This window comes from Sinocyclocheilus rhinocerous, unplaced genomic scaffold (genome assembly GCF_001515625.1).
Source record: "Sinocyclocheilus rhinocerous isolate Xijiao unplaced genomic scaffold, SAMN03320098_v1.1 scaffold2542, whole genome shotgun sequence".
Taxonomy (NCBI): domain Eukaryota; kingdom Metazoa; phylum Chordata; class Actinopteri; order Cypriniformes; family Cyprinidae; genus Sinocyclocheilus; species Sinocyclocheilus rhinocerous.
The window spans coordinates 53,299-76,785 of NW_015633236.1; the positions used below are offsets into that span (position 1 = coordinate 53,299).

The 23,487-nt window shown below is 35.5% G+C and overlaps 1 protein-coding gene across 1 annotated transcript in view; it reads right to left on the reverse strand.

Annotated features, from left to right (window-relative positions):
* kcnh5a (potassium voltage-gated channel, subfamily H (eag-related), member 5a) overlaps positions 1-23,487 on the reverse strand; it is a 78,425-nt gene that overhangs the window by 19,934 nt on the left and 35,004 nt on the right. The window contains exons 8-9 of the mRNA XM_016557433.1: positions 22,476-22,905; positions 1,823-2,022 (exon numbers count right to left, since the gene is read on the reverse strand). Of these exons, the coding sequence (XP_016412919.1) occupies positions 1,823-2,022; positions 22,476-22,905 (630 nt within the window). The remainder of the gene's footprint in view (positions 1-1,822; positions 2,023-22,475; positions 22,906-23,487) is intronic.

Here is a 23,487-nt window from a genome sequence, read left to right on the forward strand (position 1 = left end):
CTGAAAAGGCGTGGACACATTTATTCACTTATTGAAGTTAGTTACTGAATATGCATTTGTAGGAGTTTCCCTTTCAGACGCAAAATTTATGGGAGGAGAGTATTCAAATGAATAACGCAATGCGATTTACTAACATTTGCGCTCGTCAAATTACTGCCATTTGCGCCATTATTTAACACCCAAAAGAAGCATGTCTTAAACTATTTTGCGCTTGAAATGGCTGCAATTCTTGTTGCTGGAGGAGGCACCGCAGAGAACAGAGAGCACGTGGTAGAAGGGAGAGGATTTTTTCCACACGTATTAATTTATTTGGAATGATATATTGCGTTGGTCGATATGTAAATGAGATGTTGCGTCTGTGTTCTTTAATTTGTACGTTGTTAGTAAATCCCCCGCAGAAATTTCCACGCCCATCGGCGCTGATTTGGAATTGCAATCTTGCGCTAATTTGCCCTGTTTAGTAAAACTGGCCCTATATCTGTATTTTGTTTGAGGAATACTGCAACTGTGTAGTATAATTTTAAAAAATATACAGTATATTATTTGAATGTAGCATTGACCAAAAATCTATGTGTGTAGACCTAAATATGCACAGTACGTGTGTGTCAGTGCGTATGGGGTTATGGCATTAATATTACATCATTAAGTGCCCATAAAAAATTTGGCATGTGCTGGATGCTTTTACAAGCTAATGTTTCCATTATGGGGAGAAGCACACGCATGTAGGCCGTTCTGTGAATGGAAAAGATCTAATACACTTCACTTCACTTCACCAGAATGCAATTACAAATGTAGAAACCAATTACACTTTGTGCCTCCATTAGCTGTACAAGGCCTATTAATCTATATTCCAATTCTGATCTACTGCTCAGGTCATGATAAATAATGCAAATGAACAATGTTATACACATGTATAACAAATATCTAGACTTTTGGAACATGTTCTGCTCATTTTATAAATGAAAAGTCACAACAGGTACAATTTTTGCTCTGCAAGTGTCCATCTCTGCTGTCTTTTTGAAAATGTTTAAATTTGCCTATTATGTCTAGTGCCATACCTAAATAAATGGAGAGGATTTCTCACCCCACGCTGCATGAAAATCAGTTATGAGAAGTCTAAATTTGAGCTAGAGGTTGAATAGATCTACTACATTCCCTGAGGGTTGATGTCTCCTGGGATATTATGCAATTTCCCATTCTTCTTTTAGAATGAAATACAAAAGGAGGTCCTGATGGAGAGACACTTACACAAAAAGATGGCCCGCTTTTCTCCACCTCCCTTATTTTAAGTTTGACATTTCTCACAGAATGATAGCATCCATCAGAAAAAAAGATAAAGCAAATGATTTCTCTTTAGTTCAGCATTTGGAATTGCCCTGGCCTGCTTACATCCAAATGTCTTGATCAGAAAGAGAGATAAGGAAACTGCATATTATTCCTGTTACCACTATAAAGATTAAAGAAAAGTAATTAAACAATGCCTTCCACGATCAAAACCACATCCTTAGCCTTGCTTAGCTAAATAAAAATAAGTGTTTGTATTTTCAAAATGTGTCTTTCACAAAAAACACTGATGAAAACAGTCATGATGGCCCATGTTTGCAGAGAATAAACCTGCATAAATAATGTCACTATTGTATAAAAGGGTTCAAATGTCCCTCCAGTCTTTATATTAGATCAAAATTAAAATACCCCAATTTATTTCACACAAATTATGTTTCTTGATCAATATATTCAATAAGAAGAAAAAGAATACATTTCCCTCATTACGGCTTACGAGGTATTTGCTAAATACATCAGAAAGAGGAGCAGGTTTACCCACCTTCTCTGTGTCTATGCCTTTGGTCATGGCCCATGTGGACACAATGTAGTCCATAACTCTCTCGCTCAGTCCTTTAGGCACCTGATAGAGCTTCAGGAAGTCTCTCACATTGTTCAGCATCTCATGGTAGCGATTGGTGTTCGTGTACATCTGCTGAAAGATGGTGGTCACGTTTCCAAAGATGGTGGCATACAGAAGAGCTGCAGATCAGAGAGGGGCACTTTAGAAAGCTGCTATATATAAAAATCAAAGGCTAGACTGAAGTGAGAGTGAACAGAAGTATCTGAAGAGAAATGGGGGTTGTGATTCGCTGGCTGAGGAGAGCTTCATATGAGCTTTGGTGCTATAATGTTTGAAACAGAGATCAGCAATTTGAAATTGCTCGTGCATTAAAAACATGATTCTGACTGAAAACTCTCATCAACTGTATGTACGCACATGTTTAAACCTGTGTGAATGTTTTGACACAAATAATGTATTATCATCAATAATTCTTAGCTTTTCAAATTGTTTTTACTTTTGTCTAAATTTAAGATAAAATTTAAAACCAAACTGAACCACACATGCAATGTAGTAAAATATTAAAATCCTAAAATGAAAATTGTATTGTTGTTGTTGTTTTTAATATTATCATCAACAACATTAGTAATAACAACAACAACAAAATGATATATGAATACGTTTATTGTTATTACTACTACTATTATTAACAACATTAGTAATATTAGTATTAATAATAGTAATATTAGTAACAATACCAATAATAATTATTATTATTGTTATTATTATTATTATTGTTGTTGTTTTTAATATTATTATTATCAACAACATTAGTAACAACAACAAAATAATATATGAATAATTTGATTGTTATTACTATATTACTACTACTACTACTATTATTATTGTCAACAACATTAGTAATATTAGTATTAATAATAGTAATATTAGTAACAACATCAATAATAATAATAATAATAATCATCATCATCATCATCATTATTATTAAAATAAGTGAGTCTTATTTTCAACAATATTTATAGCTTAAACTGGGATAGGTGAACATTTTGTGAGATCCTTTTCTATGTACATATATATACTTTTAAGCTGATGCAAGATGTAATATTTCATAAAAATGATAAAGTAAGAAAAATACAAAGTCTATTCTGTTACAGAAACAAAATTTAATCAATCTAATAAAATCTGCCAAATGTCAAAGAATGTTTCAAATATTTACAGAAATTCTATTCCAAGCAACAGCCAGCTTTGTAGCTTTTTAGTCTGCTAATATATATTTGCCAGCAAACATTGGCAATATCCCCCTAATCCTATCCCAATTTACACCCGAGCGTTTCCATGGAAACGCAGACCAAAATAGTTTCTGAAATCTATTGTTATTTTGTTACCAGTATGTTCTGAGAGGGCGGACAGGAAAATGGCTCAGACAGAAGGATGAACAGCATCGGCAGAGAGGTAAGATTCCAGTGGAAAGCGAGAGGTGAGGGGTAATGCACTTCAAATCACATCAGTGATTGACAAGAGCCCAGTCATTTCAAGAGCCCAGTCATTCAGTGCACCAATCTTCCTCGCATTCACCCTCTTTTGACACGCATGCCAAAGACCAGCAGGAGCTTGATCAACATTAACGGTCTATGCAAACCAGTGCATTAATTAACTGCACGTGTGAGTGAACGCAGGCTGAGTGATGATAATAGCGTCTGCACTCTGATGCAGCAATTCATTTCTAGCTGAGACACCAGTGACGCAGATCAATTTTGGGCCAATGATTCATTCATGTGTCAGTCGTCTGCCTGTTTTTACTAGTGTAATCAATATGAACGAGCGCAATAAAGAGTCATCAACTGAGACATATTTTAAACTTGTCTGGTTGTCTAGAAATGTATGCACATAAGGCGATTAAGTACCAACCCACACGATTACACACACCTGAATGAAAACCAACAGGGTCATTTAAACAAAGCAGTTTCATAGAGATAATTGCAACACAATTAAAAATACAATACAATTTGACAATGTACATGAGACATATGTGTTTAGTGAGTAATTAAGGGATTAGTCAGAGCTTATAGGTAATTGATGAGGTTAGTTTTTCAATGACTGAGTTCACCGTTGGTATAAAGGTCATGCAACACACGATAAACTAGAAGAAGCTGAGCTAACAAAATAGAGAGTCTCACTGCATTACACAGACTATGCGGAAATAGAATATTTATTTTCTATTTCATTTATTTTCTTAATAAATAAATTTATATTTTCTTAATAATTAGATTTATCTAAATAAATAAATTTATTTATTTATATTTAAACTGTAATTTATTTTCAATTTATTTTAATTTTCTATTAATTTTTTTTTTTTTTTGATACTCTACCATTCAAAAGTTTGGGATCATTAAGGTTTTTTTTTTTTTTTTTACTCAATCTTGCAAGAATGCATTTAATTGGTCAAAAGTGACAGAAAAGACATTTATAATTTTACAAATATAAATATGTAATTTTTTAAAAATAGTTTTTTGGAACTTTATAAACAATGAATCCTGAAAAAAGAATTCAAGAATAATAAGAAATGCTTTAAAGCACCAAATCAGCATATTAGAATGATTTCAGAAGGATCATGTGACACTGAAGTCTGGAGTAATGACTGATGAAAATTCAGCTTTGCATCACGGGAATAAATTACATTTTAAAATATATTGCAATAGAAAACAGCTATTTTAAATCGCACAAATATTTCACAATATTACAGTTTGTTTTACTGTTTTTATTTTTGATTACTTACATGCAGTCTTGGTGAGCAAGTTTTGACATGAAAATACTGATGATATTTAGCAGAATATCCCAACTGATTTTTTTTTCCCCACAGTAAAAGTGGATGGGGACCACGGATGTGGAAATGTGTCCATAAGCAAAGATGATATGATTTGGAGTGGAGAGGATGCATGTGAAATTATGAAATTATCTCTTCAGCTTCTAGCACAGCCTCTGTAGTCTTACTTGATCTCCATGAGCATCAAGCTCCATCAGTTCTGCATTACTTCACATTCATGGCCTAATCAAATCTACTGGAGACATGATAGTGGGTGGTCCCCTTATGAGAAGGGAATATTATATTCCTATGGGTGTTGGATAAATGTTGATTGATGGAGGCAAAGAATGGTTGCGTGTTAGCCAGACATCATTTCTCATCATCATTTCTGGCACCATCGTTTTCATAAATGTCTTCGCTCCTCCAATGAAGCAGACATTTTCTCATTAGGTCAGGGTAATAGCCAATTTGATGCCTTTTTATGGGGCGGTAATGGGAATAACAAAGGCCTTGCAGATGCACATTTGATGACGGCTAATGAAATAAGAAACAGTGGTACCGGACTGGAGAGGATTTTCGATTGGACTGGATCTCTCATGCGCTGCATATAGGAGGAAGAAATAGTCACCCTTGCCCTTTGCAATTACAGTAAAATGATTCATGCTCTGTGGAGGAAGCTTGCCTTGTGCCGTTTTACTGTATTCAGAAAGATTCTGTATTCTGAGTGCATGTAGAAGGTCCACCTATAAAAATGTCGTCCCGGGCCTGGAGCAGCCCAGATAAGAAAATACTGTTTATTGTCAAAATATTCTAAGGAAGGGTTTCCCAAACAAAGGATCACAGCTCCTAGAGGTTGATGATGGAACTGCAGGGTTTTGTGAGATTTTGAAATAAATGACAATATAAAAAAGGATAACTGTTATAAAAGTTAAATTACGTACCTAAAATTTTAATAAAATATCAAGTTTAGTGGTCATTATACAAAGACATTTACATTTTAGTGCCACTAATTATCAATCGGGAATATTTATTTAAACATATCTCAGATTTCTGGTGTACTTCAAGTACTTCAACATGAAATTCGCATATGTACTTCACATGAAATATTAAATGATAGGGGTCATGTGTGATTAATTTAAAAACAAAGAGGTTTCTTGCTTTACTAATTCATTCTCTTCACCAAAAGCAAGGACAAAATATACAAAAGCTCCATCAAAATTATAGCATAAGACACACACACAAATCAGTATTTCAGTCTTGTTTTCCAATAAAAACTAAACATTAACCTCATTCAGTATTTTTAGATTTCTCTGAAAACCAGACCTAATGTCATTCTGTCATTCTTGAATCCAAATATCTTGTTTTAATGGAATAGTCCTAAAAATTAACATTTGCTGAACATTTTCAGCAAATGTTAATTTTTGGGTGAACTGTTTGAGGATGTTTCAATGGCCAGCAAGTCAAAAATACTGAGTAAGAACATGATTTTTTTCAGTGTTCACAGTGAATCACAATTACTGTCTTTTTGAATAACGAGCACAGTAAAGGATCTACACTAGGCACAGCGATTCCCAAAGGCATCTGGGTCAGAGTAACACACTGTTCAGGCAGGTGTTAATAGCAATGGTTTTGATTCATTCAAATCCGTATCTTTCATACAGTCAGCTTTGCAAAAAGTCTCAGAACGATCCCTCAGAGCGCCTTTACTCCAAGCATCAAATGAATGATTCATCGCCGCATTGAAGAGGTGACAATCTCTAGGATGTGACAGTGATATTAAGAGCGATGACAGCACTACAAAGCGAATCCCTTGTAATAGCTCCACTGCTCAATATCCAAGCTCTTATTAAATATTTACAGGGCTGACTCATGCGCTGCTCCAGTGAGCTGTGCTGCCCGGTGGCACAAAGTCGTGAGATGCAACCCCGCAGAGTCCACACAAGCCCTGCACGCGTAATTGTGTTGAACACATCCCAAAATAATAAGCGCAGGACAATATTAACAAGATTAGGAAGGCGATGACTTAATACATGTAAGTACAGTTGATTGTGCAGGGCTGAGTCCCAGAGCGCCACAATGACTTGATTTTATTACGTGCGAGAAGTGGGCCTGTGAGCTCTGAGATGCATGCGGAGGAACGCAAATATGTGCTGTGTAGTCAAGCTTGCTATTCAATTCCTCCTCTGGCCAAAACTTTCACACAGGAAAACATTGTCTGCGCACTGTTTGTGATGTATTGAGAGACTGTAATTTACTGTTGCTAATGAGGCCATCCTATTTGGATATATAACACAATGTATTATTTAGTACTAGGAAAAATAAAAACTAAACACTAGTGCTTTGTTTTCCACTGGATGTCGGATTCTATTTACCAGCATCCACCATGGCACAAATAATGTGACTTTAAGTGTCTGTTTTGCATGTGAAAGATTATGGATTATGTATGCCACTTAAACGTCTTAAATACAGTATATAGTTTATGCAAAAGAACATGTTTTAGCGCACAATTGAGGCATTTAGTGCTTTTAAGTCCTCTGCTTATTTTCTATTGAAGTGCTGAACAGGAACAAGGTGTGATGTCCTTCATCAGCATAGTCTGTTTCAGAGTCTGTGCTTCTTTGAAGTGTATAGGAAGGCTGTGGGAACCTCACCTCTATCACAGCTTGATCAGGTAGAACTGTACCCCAGCGAGCAGATGCTGAAAGCCAGGTGTTTGCACAGTCACCATAGTGACATCAAATTCAAGATGTCTTGAATGGAACTTGAATGTTGTCTTACTGTAACTTCTTTATGGAGAATAAACTTTATTAGCATTAAAATAATTGGTTTAACCATTCTAGTTTCTTAGAATTCAAAGCATCTCTGACTTTTGCAAATCGTGAGTGTGTTTAGTGTGCTCCTGGCAGAGCTTCACCATCATTCTGAGTATTAAAGGAATAGTTTGTCCAAAAATGAAAATTTGTTGAAATTTAGTTTTTTTCATCTGAAGAAATTTTGAGAAATTCAGCATTACATCACTTGCTCTCCAATGGATCCTCTGCAGTGAATGGGTGCCGCCAGAATGAGAGTCTAAACAGCTGATATTGTGAAACATCACAATAATGCATCAATTCACATGCATCTACATGACTCTAATCCATCAATTAATGTCTCATGAAGCGTTTGTGTATGATCAGCTGTTTGGACTCTCATTCTGACGGCACCCATTCACTGCAGAGGATCCATTTGGTGAGCAAGTTATGTGGTTTTAAATTTCCCCAAATCTCCTTGGATGAAGAAAAAAAATCTTCTACATCTTGGATGGCCTGAGTATGAGCAAATTTTCAGCAAATTTTCATTTTTGTGTAAAATATTCCTTCAATACATCATCTTCATCAAACAGTAGCTGAGCTAAAAAGAAAAAGTTTTCACTCTCTGAATCCGGCTAAAATTGATATGGCAATATTGACGCCATCCTTAACTAAACCGGAACAGACAGAACTTGCTGCTTTGGCAAGGGGCGGGGCAGTACTGAAACACTGTCTAAGCTGTTCGCCAATCACAACGCACTGGGACAGCTAACCAATCACATCACATTTCGTTTTTCGGAAGGCGGCCTTCATCAAACCTGGAACTAATCGAGCCGTTTGTGCCAGGATGGGGAGGAAGGTACTGTAATAATGTCAATTATGTAAAAAAATAGTGCGTTTTTCGAACCACCAAGCATGAGAGCATGTTCTAGTACACCCCCAAAACAAATTCAAGACATTGTAAAAGAGCATAATAGGACCCCTTTAACATGTCGTCCTTCAAAAGCTTTTTTTTTCAGAAGTAATGGATCGAAAGTATAACAAAAGCAGGGACAGTCCCTCTGGGGCAACCAGTAATGAGCATGTAATTTTGACCAAAGGAGACCAATTAAATCCACAATTTGAGGAAAACCCTCTTGCAGTGTCTCTGAGTTTTATCCCTCAGTGCTACTTCCTATGAGAGGGGTTCTGTCAGAAACGTAGAGCAGAGACGATGGCTGACATGCTATTCGTTCACACAGCTACAGTGGCAGGGGCGCGGGAAGATGTTTTCGGTTGGGGGTGCTGTGTACAGTGGTGTACATTTATGTTGACTTGTCAGGGAGAAACTTCCAGTATATTGTATGTTCAGAAATATAGAGCTAAAGGCCATGTTCATATTTTTTAGCACAAGTGAATGTGTTTTCGCTGTTTGCTGACACATCACTCCCTAAAGCAAAGCACACATCTGCTAAATTCGCCCACATTCTCTCAGGAAAAAAAAAACACATTGTTTGCAGGGGATAGTTGATGTATGAGTTTTGTTAAAGGTGGACCGTGTGTCCTCACCTCATCTCTTTAACTCTGATCTATCATCTATCTATCTCAGTATCTACCCATCTGTCTGTGTATCTAGAGTATCTAGTGTTGAGAAGGTTACTTTGCAAATGTAATAAGTTACAGATTACAAGTTACCTTATTTAAAACGTAATAAGTGGAGTAACTACTTCGATTACTTTATTAAAGTAATGTAACTGATTACTGATTTGATTACTTTTCTAAATTTCTAACAAATGAACCAATCAAAAGCATCAGAATAGCATCACTTTACTAAAAGGCGTTTAAATGGCAGGAGGCATTGTGCACATCAAAAACAGATAACTCAAATAATTAATATTATTCAACACATCCTAGCTTTTATCAGAAACTTTATAATCATTAACATAACTGTAATTTAATTCCACATTTTTTCTCAGTAACTGTAATAGATTACAGTTACATTTATTTTGTAATTAAATTATGTAATCCCATTACATGTAACTAGTTTTAACTCCCCAAAACTGAGCATCTACTCTATCTAGCTTTCTATCTATCTATCTAGCTTTCTATCTATCTATCTATCTATCTATCTATATACCTGCCTGTCTATCTGCCTCATCTATCTGTCTGTCTGTCTGTCGACAGTATCTATACCTATTCGTCTGTCTTTCTATCTACCTATCTATGGTATCTACCTACATACCTGTCTATCTATAGTATCTACCTAGTACCTATGTACTTATACCTGTCTGTCTGTCTGTCTATCTAGCTGTCGTATCTATAGTATCTACCTGCCTACCTAGCTACCTACCTATGTGTCTGTCTATCTGTCTACAGTATCTATCTACTTACCTACCTACCAACCTATCTACCTGTTTATTTATCTGTAGTTTCTATCTGTTCTGCAACTGCCAATAATTGTGCTCCCTGAAACACCTCTACAAATCTATGCACACATCTCAGTAAAAAAAAGAAAGAAAAAGACTTGATTGATTCAATATTATTCAATAGTGCTGATTTGTGGCTTTAAAAGTCCTTTTCAAGTAAATGAAAGGAAGAACTATGAAATGAGCCTTCCGACATTACCAATGCAGCTGAGTGAGCTCCTTTGATCACTATCTGTGCCATCAGCAAAAACAAATACAAACTGTTGTTACTGCCTCAATGCGAGTAATAAGCACCATACATACCAATCAAACCACAGTGTAACTATATGTATCTGTAAAACCCCACCAGACATAGATGGAAATTAAAAGAAGAAATAGAGGGGAGAACAAGAAGAGCCCTCTCGGATCAAACTCTCCCACTTAATGAAGATGTTCAAATGCATTCTTCAAAAATTATATTAAAACATGATCTCTTTAAAGAAAAGATGCATGGGATGAGATATTTTCCGTCATTTCACTCTCTTCCACTTCTGTTTATAAATCATCACTGAGAAACTGTTTGACATTATGTGGAAGCAAAACTCTGACTGACTGATTGAAACGTGCTGCACTCCTCTCACTAGATGTACAGACGTAAGACTGCTGATCTAGTGATGGGTAAAGGTGTCTGAATAACGTGACTCTTTGCTAATGAGGATTATATTAGCATTCTTTCAGATTGATGAGTCATCATCCAGAGATCTCCCTGAACATGATTTATTCAAGAGGAGATAGGAGCTGTTCCTCACACTTCTGCAGTAATGATCAGTATGAGGGGGACAGAAGGTCCGTCTGGAAGGCAGAGGTTAACAGAGATTTGATCAAGTCATATATATACATATATAAAAATCGCTAGAATCACATAAGAATTTTTCCCCAAAGGACAAAGAAAACCAAGACCACATGATTTCTCTGTATTACATAACAGTCTTGAGCAACGTACTAAGTTTATTTAATGCACGGTCACAGTCAGGTCATCATACAGGCTTGTCACTTTCAGTTCCATATTTCTGTGTAAATAAATGAATGTCATATACGCTTTATTTACTTTATAGGTGAAGAACACATTGGCTCAGTAAAGGAATTATGCAAATCACATAACAAAAAGAGAAAGACTGAACGACAGGATCATTTATAAATCTGCCACAATCAAGGAGTGGAGGATGGTGCTCCATTACTTTACACATTGTTCCTTTTGTTTACTATAGTAACAAGTGTTGGGTTGGCGAGAGATTATAATGAGCTGTTAATTATCAAGATTGCTTCAAAATATTGGAGAAAGGAAATGTGTGTATGCTAGCATAACTACCAGCAAAAACAATGTGATAATAAAACCAACTATGCTGCAATATTTCATTGGTTTGACTGATATTGATTTACTGTACGTATCTGCATGCATGAAAAATTCCCTCATGGATAACACTGCCGCCTAATTAAGTCGGACTATGAGTAGTTAGTGAATAAAATCTATGTTTTTGTGCTGAAATACAGCAATAAATTGATGCAAGTGTTTAGTGAATTAACCCAACCATGTTTCTGATACGATTCAGTCATTTTTCAATCCTTATGAGGCGATGACCCAGATGAGTCAGTAATTGTAAGTTAATGTAATGCTCTTGTGCTTGGAGGAATAAAGTCGGCTCAGTTCCAGCATCAGCCCAACAGGGATAGATGCCTTAACACACGCGGTCAGGTTCAGCAATTACTACAGAGCCTGAAGGCAGACACCATTTCTGTCCATCACTCTATTTCTCTCTCCCTGTGTTGTACTTCTCTCCCATATCATTTTATATCTCCCCTCTGCTCTTTGAATACTGCTATAGAGTATAGCTTAAATACTTAATAACTTAAATAGTATTAGTGAGAGACTGTAAAAAGTAATTCAAACAACGTCAACTGCATCACGATAAAGTCATACTATGGTCATTACCCTGAATCTTCATGACACCAAGTTGTTGGCACCTGACTATGACATTAGAGACAAAAAAGCAGAGTGTGTTTGACAGTACATTTCTTCACAGCTGTCATACAGCATGCAGCCTGTGACTCCTGTGTGCTGTCAACCTGCTGGAGATGTCCGGGGTTTGCTCTTGAGCGAGCGCCACATTCGCAGTCAATCTGTAAGGTGTCACTTAAGCTGAAGATTTATAAGGTCCACAACAGGGTCAGAAATTAACTAGGACTCCTGAAGAAATGCCACACTCCAAAGTGACCCAAATGACAAACATATATGTTTATAACAGTGTCCGAAATTAACTATATGGAGTTGATTCCAAGTGGCAATTTTTCTGACTAGTATTATACATACACATGTTTAATTTTACTTTAGTAGTTAATTTTACTTAAAATTTTTACCAAGCTGGTTACTCACTAAAAACTCCCACAGATCATGTTTTCAGGCCATTTCAAGTCTTATTTTGATGTAACAAAGCGGTTTATATCCAAGTGTCTGAGTTTTTACTTACTTTTTTTAATAGTCTTCCCATTAACACCATTAAATTGTTCATTTAGACTGATACACGAACGCGGAATGCACACGAACACAAGAGGTGAGATTTATCGCATGAACCAATCACAGCCAATCATAACCAGTCATATCCAATCATATTGCGAATGAAGGCATTGCCTCTTCTCACATGACTTTCTCCCATTCATTCTCAATTACTCCCCTCCAAACTCATTGCATGCTTTAGAGTGTCTGTTAAAACTCAATGGGCTCAGGGGAGGTGAGAGAGACGTGGACTCCCGCTGTAAGTTTACCTGCTGGTGTCACTGTTGGACAGTGTTTTAAAATGAGTGATTTATACACTTTTTAATGTCATATTTTGTCATATTTGTGTTGATTTATTTTGATTTTTTCTCATCCAATTTTTTGAGGAGGCACTGCCTCCCTTGCCTCCTCAGAGGAAACACCCCTGATAACACACCCAGAGAGTGCACACATAGATATAGATGTAGGTTAGACTACTACGGGAGCACATTTAGAGTTCACTCTTTCACTGCGTGATTTAGTCTATTAAAATACTTTTAGAATTCCCCCAAAATGCAAGATATGGGTGGAAAAATGCCGCATATGACTTATAAGTCTTTTATATTTATATCATCTGATATAATATCACACGAAGAGTGACGTTTTTCTCCAAATATCAGCATGATTGCAAATGTAATATTAATTTGATGAACAGTTCAATGAACAAGAAGTTAATATTAATTGACTTACATTTTAGACACAACAGTTCTTGTATTTGCTCTATTTTGACGAAAGTGCCACAGCAAAACTGTTTTGCGTCTCTGAGGAACACACAACAGTGTTTTACTGAATCAATCAGCCATTTGAATGAATCATTTGAATGAATGACTCAATGACTCACTCATGCAGTGATTTGCCGCCACCTACTGACGATTTTAGCTTTATGTTTTAAGTATATTTTCCCTTTTTCCCCAAAATAATTTCCAGTATTACTATTGCATACAACAGCCCTATAGGGTCTTACTATTTAAACTTATTGATTAAATGTAAGAATTTGACACAAAAGATTATGCATACATTTAATTAGGTTAGAAAAAATAGGCCTTATAAAGGTAAAAATCTATTTAAACTTATTGGAAAAGTTCATTTCTGTTACCCCTGCAAACTAACCACCTCACAGAATATGAAGATATTTAAAAGGTTTGGGATTCATCTGTCCATGGCAGTATTAAAACCTGTCAAAGTACCAGCACAATAACACGATCAGCAAAATATCGTCTAATTATCGTTATCAACAAAATTCCAGAAAATATCGAGATATCACTTTTTGTCACTATCGCACACCCCTATATATATTCATTCTTGTCCTTGTACATAATTTAGTCATCTACCATTTTAAGAAAAAAAAATGATTTAAAAAATATATAATATATCTTCAGAAAAAATGCCACTTAGAATCATAAAGTTAATTTCGGTCACTTGACATTTACAGTATGCATTTATCAGAGCATGCTCTCTCTTTCTCAGTAGTGAGGTCAGTGATCTCTCTCAGCTTACAACAACAGAGGGATTTACAACATGCTGTCTATCTTCCCGAAACTAACCCTCCTTCTCCTACTGCATTAAGTAACCTCCTCCTCTCTCTACATCGCTGCAATCAATACAGCACCTCAGAGAGGCACTCAATCCCCTAAAGCTGAAGATGCACCACAGCAGTGTCTATCACTCACATTTTCCACATCTGTCTCCCAGTAGTGCCCGCTGGTTTGTACTCAATTTCAACCCCAGTTTAAGTGCAAACATTTTCCAACTCCATTAGGCAGTAAACACAAGGACATTTCTTGACACCTACACCCTTAATAGTTCACAATATTATCTGACCTAACCCAGGGAATTATGAGTCTCCTGCCAAATGCGAGTCAGGCTTGATAATACGCTGGTATATTGTGGACCAATAAAGGTGACTGGCAAACCACCAACAGCCCAAAAAAATAGTGTGTCAGAGAATTTATCTCAAATTAATTAAATTATACATGCATTATGCTGTTCTTAAATTAGACACAGTTTGACAACAAATTCAGCTATTTATACTGTTTCTGTACAGCATTGATTGTAGGATCAATGTACCTGTCATTTGAATGGACTGGGAGATCAATAAACCCTCTGAACCTAAAACTCCTGACACATTCTACCTCCTACTTAAAATGCTGCACATAATGATGCATTGCTTAATACATGTCAGCCACTGTCCCTGTTTGCTGTAAGACATTATGGGCGATCTAGTTTCTCTTTCCCAAGACTGCAGCAGGAGGTAAAAAGATTTGATTTACATTTGAATAGGAGCAAACCCAAAATGTCTTGGCAGAGAAAACAGCAGGTGATTGTCAGAGGTGTGCATATGAGAGAGAAGACTCATTAGAGTAATTATACACCAGGATACAAAATCTTTGGGTTTGACTGTCCTTCAAATAGAAGAATGAGATTTTTGCTATAGGTGCACTGAGAGCAGGGCTATAAATACAACGTATTATTATTGTACAATTATATAATAAATAAAAATAAAAAAATGTAATTGTGTCTTGTAACCTGTACTAAATTCCATAATAAGTAATGAAATGCTGGTATATCACGTAATTAATTTGATTAAAAATTTTAATCACTTGACAGCACTGCTATTATCAGAAGAACATGAAAAGGAGAGATGTTAAAATATCAGCATCTGGACAGCCATGAGCTCAGGCACAGTCAGTATTTAGTCAGAGACGGCAGATCAATAACTTCACAAATGCAGGAATGCATCAATGTATTGCACTGACTGAACAAGTTAACACATCAACTTTATTTGTGAATACTGCTGCTTATTGGCATATGAAGCATAAAGAAAAGACACTGGTGAGTGGAAATGACTTTCCCAGTGGGGTGTTTCAGACATCTTGTCATATGCAACACATTCAAACTGTCTAACAACATAGCCGTCATAGACTGATGTAAGTCTCCTTGAAATTATAGCTGTTGAAACAAATCTAACTGTAATCTTACTGTCTTTATTATTTATAAATGCCCTCAAGAAAAAGAAGTACACTTTAGCATACTTTTAAAAAGAGTACGTACTATGGAAATAACATACTTTAAAATAATATGCTTAAGAGCAAAATAAGTTTATGAAACAAAAAGTTTTTACATGTAACAACTACTGAACTTAGAATTCTAACATTATATTCATGTGTAATGGGGTTTTGGGCTGTTGTAGCACCTCTAAATATTAATATTTAATTTATGTCAGTACCATGTGAAAAGTGAAAGGAATTATCAAGGAATTATTAAGCATGTCAAATGCCGATCAGCAAAATATCGTCTAATTATCGTTATCAACAAAATTCCAGAAAATATCGAGATATCACTTTTTGTCACTATCGCACACCCCTATATATATTCATTCTTGTCCTTGTACATAATTTAGTCATCTACCATTTTAAGAAAAAAAAATGATTTAAAAAATATATAATATATCTTCAGAAAAAATGCCACTTAGAATCATAAAGTTAATTTCGGTCACTTGACATTTACAGTATGCATTTATCAGAGCATGCTCTCTCTTTCTCAGTAGTGAGGTCAGTGATCTCTCTCAGCTTACAACAACAGAGGGATTTACAACATGCTGTCTATCTTCCCGAAACTAACCCTCCTTCTCCTACTGCATTAAGTAACCTCCTCCTCTCTCTACATCGCTGCAATCAATACAGCACCTCAGAGAGGCACTCAATCCCCTAAAGCTGAAGATGCACCACAGCAGTGTCTATCACTCACATTTTCCACATCTGTCTCCCAGTAGTGCCCGCTGGTTTGTACTCAATTTCAACCCCAGTTTAAGTGCAAACATTTTCCAACTCCATTAGGCAGTAAACACAAGGACATTTCTTGACACCTACACCCTTAATAGTTCACAATATTATCTGACCTAACCCAGGGAATTATGAGTCTCCTGCCAAATGCGAGTCAGGCTTGATAATACGCTGGTATATTGTGGACCAATAAAGGTGACTGGCAAACCACCAACAGCCCAAAAAAATAGTGTGTCAGAGAATTTATCTCAAATTAATTAAATTATACATGCATTATGCTGTTCTTAAATTAGACACAGTTTGACAACAAATTCAGCTATTTATACTGTTTCTGTACAGCATTGATTGTAGGATCAATGTACCTGTCATTTGAATGGACTGGGAGATCAATAAACCCTCTGAACCTAAAACTCCTGACACATTCTACCTCCTACTTAAAATGCTGCACATAATGATGCATTGCTTAATACATGTCAGCCACTGTCCCTGTTTGCTGTAAGACATTATGGGCGATCTAGTTTCTCTTTCCCAAGACTGCAGCAGGAGGTAAAAAGATTTGATTTACATTTGAATAGGAGCAAACCCAAAATGTCTTGGCAGAGAAAACAGCAGGTGATTGTCAGAGGTGTGCATATGAGAGAGAAGACTCATTAGAGTAATTATACACCAGGATACAAAATCTTTGGGTTTGACTGTCCTTCAAATAGAAGAATGAGATTTTTGCTATAGGTGCACTGAGAGCAGGGCTATAAATACAACGTATTATTATTGTACAATTATATAATAAATAAAAATAAAAAAATGTAATTGTGTCTTGTAACCTGTACTAAATTCCATAATAAGTAATGAAATGCTGGTATATCACGTAATTAATTTGATTAAAAATTTTAATCACTTGACAGCACTGCTATTATCAGAAGAACATGAAAAGGAGAGATGTTAAAATATCAGCATCTGGACAGCCATGAGCTCAGGCACAGTCAGTATTTAGTCAGAGACGGCAGATCAATAACTTCACAAATGCAGGAATGCATCAATGTATTGCACTGACTGAACAAGTTAACACATCAACTTTATTTGTGAATACTGCTGCTTATTGGCATATGAAGCATAAAGAAAAGACACTGGTGAGTGGAAATGACTTTCCCAGTGGGGTGTTTCAGACATCTTGTCATATGCAACACATTCAAACTGTCTAACAACATAGCCGTCATAGACTGATGTAAGTCTCCTTGAAATTATAGCTGTTGAAACAAATCTAACTGTAATCTTACTGTCTTTATTATTTATAAATGCCCTCAAGAAAAAGAAGTACACTTTAGCATACTTTTAAAAAGAGTACGTACTATGGAAATAACATACTTTAAAATAATATGCTTAAGAGCAAAATTAATGAATATTTTCCGACACTTAACTGAATGTTAATTACAACTTAATGAAAACGTAGTATAGTTAAAATTTATATTAAATTGAATTAGTTACACTTTAAAGTGCTTTCTAACACACAGTATACTTAAGTACATCTTTATATGCAATTTCATAATTATTTCTATTGTCTTTGAAACACATATACTGCCCAATACTGACAAACATGTAATGTTAAGCTAAAATATATTTTAATGTAATTTCTATTAAAATATGCATGTCAAGTACTAAATCATATTTGTAATTACACATTTGTGATGACAAAGTTGCAATTTAGAACTTTTAAAATATATGAACTTACAATATATTAATGTAATATCGAATAACACACTCCAGTTAAAATCATAACCAAGTTCTTTACATGTGCTTTAGTTAGTCAACACATCAAAATAAGCGGGCTTCTTTAAAGTATGAGAAAAGATTATGAAAACATTGACTGAAAATCTACTTTAAATTAAAACGTTTAATTTGACATTTCAAAAAAAGCTTATTAGTGTGCTAAGAAAACGTGAAAATGTTAAAAACAATTACAATTACGCTACAATTAAGTGCCCTTTTTTCACAAGGATTCTCATCATCACTTTATGAAATATTATTACATTACGAGATTAGGAAACTGCAAAGATACCAAAGCTTCTGAATCTTTATGCATACTCATGAACTGAACAAGACAAGCAATGTAACATTTACCATTTTTTCATATGCATGCTCATATTTATTGTGGGGTTGTTAACAGATGCTCCTGTTGTTTGTTGACATGCTGAGAATGCACAGACACTTGCTGACTATAATGCCACTTTACGAGATGTGATTCCATTAGACATTGATCTGTTTCTTCTGATAATGTCTGCCTCACTGAAGGCAAATGTCTCCCCTGTGCTGACTGTAACAGTCCCCTACAACAGTTGATGCTCAAATATAGCTCGAAACAAGCCACGGAGGGTCATTACGGCTACTGCCGAGCTCTATGACTATGAGATGAAGAAACTATCATATCGGTGTACCAGGAACACATAAACCTTTGGAAAACCCTTGGGTGAGACCATTACTGCTGACTGAACTGCACTGCAACAGCGCTCTGGTCTCTGCCAAAGAATGGGCAAGGTTTATCGGTAGATTCAAGCCCTATGAGACTGTGGTCACATTACAGCTTGGCCCCGAGGAGTCCTGATGCACAGAGCATCAGTTTCCTTACTCAGCACACACCATAAGTCTTAACCTAGACAGTCTTAAAATGTTATGTTGCTCGAAGTCTTCTGAACTACAGCCTCGCATTTGTCTTACACCCTACTCAAGAGAATGAGTGAGACAAAGAGAGGGAGATGTGGACAATGTGGGCAATTTGTTATGTAATGTATGTATGTTTTATTAATCAGTTCAGACAGCTCTTAAAGGAATAGTTCTCCCAAAAATGAAAATCCTGTAATTTTCTCATTCTCATGTGGTTCCAAACCCATTTGATGTTTTGCTTAGGAACATGAAAGGATAATGTTGGAAATACAAAGCACTTTTATATACAACAACAATTTAAAGGGAGAAAAACGACCCGAGAACTGGACCAGTAAATGAATGCTTCTTTTTAGCTACTTCTTTTCAAATAACTGATTGATCTGATTCAAAAATCTGATTCATTCAGCTGTATTGTTATTGTTCACTAAAACTAAAAATGTGAATAAATCAGAAATAAAATAAAGTATAAATATGATATGAAAAACGTAAACTTAAAAAATGTAAACGAACATTAGAAATGTTGCCTTGGCAAATAACTGAAATAAAATCAGCGTTGGCTGAAGTACTAAAATAGCGAAATCTGAAATTAAAATAAATTAAATCTAAGTTGAATTATTTTTAATAATTACTAAAACTTAAACTAAAATGAAAAAGCTAATTCAAAATAATAATAAATACTACAAAAGTATATAAATCAAACAGGTTTTATGTCTGGTTTATAAGAACATATTACTATATCATAAACTTATAAATAACATACATATGTGAAGCTTCTTGAAAATACTTCATTTCATATTCCACAGAAGAAATGAAGTCCTATGAGTTTGGAACAAGTTTTCATTTCTGGATCAACTGTCTCTTTAAGGGCCCCAGAAGCAGTAGTACTTGCTCTCTCTCCTCTCTCAGTCACACAAAGATACACTGAACTTTAACAAGCCCAGGATTTATGTTTAAAAAAAGAAGTACAAAGCAAATGTATGCACCAGCAAGAAGAACAAGAGTCTAAACTGTAGCTCTGTTTCACTAAAACAAAAAGGCCCTGATCAGCACAGCTGGCTTTAACATGGTGATTAACCTAATGCTAATTCCACAGATAATATAAATCCAGTCCCATTCATACAATGCATTAAACACTGATTCACCACCACCACACAAAAAGTACATCCACAGATCCATGATTAGCACACATATGACTCTAAGAACAGGCAATTAAACTCGGTTTGTGCAAATCAGCTAGTCTTTATGAATTCATATGGTTCATTAATTCTAAATGTCTGCTTCATCATCATAATTTAGTATTAGCTGGATTTGGCTAATGCAGTATAACAGAATACCACACAATGCACCATATTGTAGCACTGTGAGATAAATCCACAAACAACACAAGACTTTCTCTCCATCTGCTGTCATTTGTGCACACAGGGAGAAGTATGACAGAAACGGTGCAGAACAACCAAGCAATAAACCAACGGCAAGCACTGCGCTACTACACATCAGGAAATGATCAGCACTGCGACTCACTACCACTAAAACTGATCTGAAGCCAGCTGTGCTTTATAAGCTGGAGTCTGCCAAATGAAACTACCTTTAGTCAGCTTTCCAATTAAAACTTTAAAGCTGAAGTGTGTAATTTCTTTGCTACTAGTGGCACTCATTGAAAGTGTAAAAATGAAAAATCACACCACTGATTGAGTCACAAGTGTCACACTGCTTAAATATACAGAAATCACAGCTAAAAATTTTAAAGAAATAAATCTAAAGAACATTAGTACATTTTATAAATAAATAAATGCTGGTTTGGTTTGGATAGATAGATAGATAGATAGATAGAATTAACTAAATAAATAAATAAATTGAATACATAAATCTTAATTCAAGCTTACACAATTAAATATTTTTATTTTTAGGTAAATTTATTTTCCTCATCTTGTAAAGGATGTTTAGATATTTTACCGGAAAGCAAGACAAAAATACTCATTAAGAAAATCAGTGATGTTTGAAAAGCACAGTGTTTACACTCCTCACGAAGTTGACCTACAAATGGCTGACTCATAGTTGTCTCTGCATATTAAACTAGAATATAAAGCAGTATTTTAGCATCAAAAAAATTACATACTACACCTTGTACAATAATCTAACCACTATTTAATTTTTACAGAAGTATTTCCCTATATATCTCTTCCTAACCTGTGCATTTAGCTGTGCCACTGTTCCCTGTTTACTCACTGACACTGTTTTTCAGCCTCCTGGGTGGCTCACTTTACGTTTCAACCAACAGCTTACAGTTTACTGTAGCTCATTCTATCTGCTAGCCCTGTGGATCTGTAGAGGATTACTGATGGAACTGTTCAGTAACTCAAAAGCTGACCTGCACTACTGCTGGGCTACTACAGTACTTATGAACTTTGGAGAAAGTATTCTGAAAATAACAAGTGATTAGGTGATGAAGATCAAATAGTGGCACTATGGTTTCAGGAGGTTTAAAGCACAAGTTTATTCATTTATGATTGAATGTAGCAACTTAAAGAGAGAAGTTTCAGTAAATGTTTTCAAAGGCGCATTGCAGGTCTTATTAGGACATGATGCCAATGTTTTTCTAAACAGAAATCCTGCAAAGGCAGAAAATAGTTTTATATCAAATTATGTGATGTTATATGATACTATTAATGTGTCTGCAATGCTTTTAAATAGCACTTAAAGTTTGCTGACATGCCCTGATTGGTGAGAATTTAATAAACACTCTGATGCTATTTTAAGTGTATTCCCTACTGAGAAGATCAGCTTAAACCATAAAGGATACACTGATATTAAAATTCTGGCCGATACCAAAAGCTGCTAATTATTTTCATGTTTTGAATGATAACCATAATAATGTGAAAATTCATCAAATTTCTACAGTATTTTGTCTAAAAAAAAAACTAGAAACATAAATCAGTTATTTTAAATGCTACAAGTGAATTTTGGCATCACTACTTTCATTATAATGTACAAGATATTTATTGCTAAAGACATATAACACTGTTTTAAAAGATTATGTTAGATGACTGCAAAAGCAGGTTTTTAAAACAGATAAAATTAGTACGTACAATTAAAGGAATAGTTCACCCAAAAAGCAATATTATGGAGGATTCATATTTTAGCCAGAAGCAATGGTTTGAAGGTAAAATGTCTTGATGATGGACTTGTTTCTTACAAACACACAGCTTTTCACAAGACTTTAATTGTTGGACTGGAGTCCTGTGTATTACTTATGAATTATTGTGATGTTTTTACCAGCTGTTTGGACTCTCATTCTGACGACACCCATTCATTGCAGAGGATCCATTGGTGAGCAAGTGAAGTAATGCTAAATTTCTCCAAATCTGTTCTGGTGAAGAAACAAACTCATCTGCATCTTGAATGGCCTTAGTGTGCGTATATATTTTTTAACATATTTTCAATTTTGGGTGAACTATTCCTTTAAATATACATTATTGAGCGTTACCAATATAAACTCTAATATCAGTCAATAACAGGTATGGCACAGATATATTGTGCATCCCTAATCTCCAACCATTAACCAACCAGCTGAAGCTCAATCTGTCTAGTAAAGCATCCACGAAGCAAGGAAACCATTTAGTGATACTTACAGCCCACCATCATCATGGCCACCGAGAAGATCTTCTCCCCGTCTGTAATAGGTGCAATGTTCCCAAAGCCAATGGTGGTGAGACTTGTCATGGTGAAATAGAGAGATGATATGTAGAGTGTGTTCTTACTGGGACCGCCTTCCCACTGGCCAGAGCCACTGGCATTGTAGCGGTATGGTGTGCCAATGCTGATAGCCAACTGATAAAGCCAACTCTCCCTCTTGATGTTGTTGGTGCCCTCATCGATGATCTCGTAATCACCAATGCTGTACCAGATGCAGGCCAGCCAATGTGCCACCAGGCCAAAGACACACACCAGTAAAACTAACACAGCAGCACCGTATTCCAGATAGTGGTCCAGTTTGCGTGCCACTCGACCCAGACGGAGTAAACGCACCACTTTCAATGAGCTGAACAGGCTGCTGAGACCCTGGCGAAGAAAAAGAGAATATATCATCAGAGATGGAAACAGCATGTTAACACTAGCCGACCTCCATCACAAATCATGTTATAAACATATTGGGGAAAAAATCAATAAAAATTCACATGGCACAACTGATCAGCAGCCAATGAGCTTGTTGCTCAACATTCAAATACTCAGATAGTGCTTGCTGTAGCAGTTGCAGCGCGCTTAAGAAACCCTCCACCTTCCCCAGCTCCACCTGTATAGATCTACTATGGGATGATTTCATTTAATGTTTTTTTATCGTTTATCAGTTGGAAAAAATCCTTCCAACAAATGATTGCAACTATATTGTTACTCTGTGTCGTTATCATTATATGGTGTGAATGTCCCAAATCTAAAATAAATAGAACAATATTTATAATTTTATCTTATCATTATGATTTTTTTCATCATATCTTAACAAAACAATATTTTGACAATATTTTCAAAAAACTGTTACACTTTTTTTATAAGAAAAAATAGTAAAATATTATGGAAAACTAGACAATAAGAATTTATTTTGGAGAACTGAATCCTTTCATGGGAGTTTTTAATGAGACTGACATC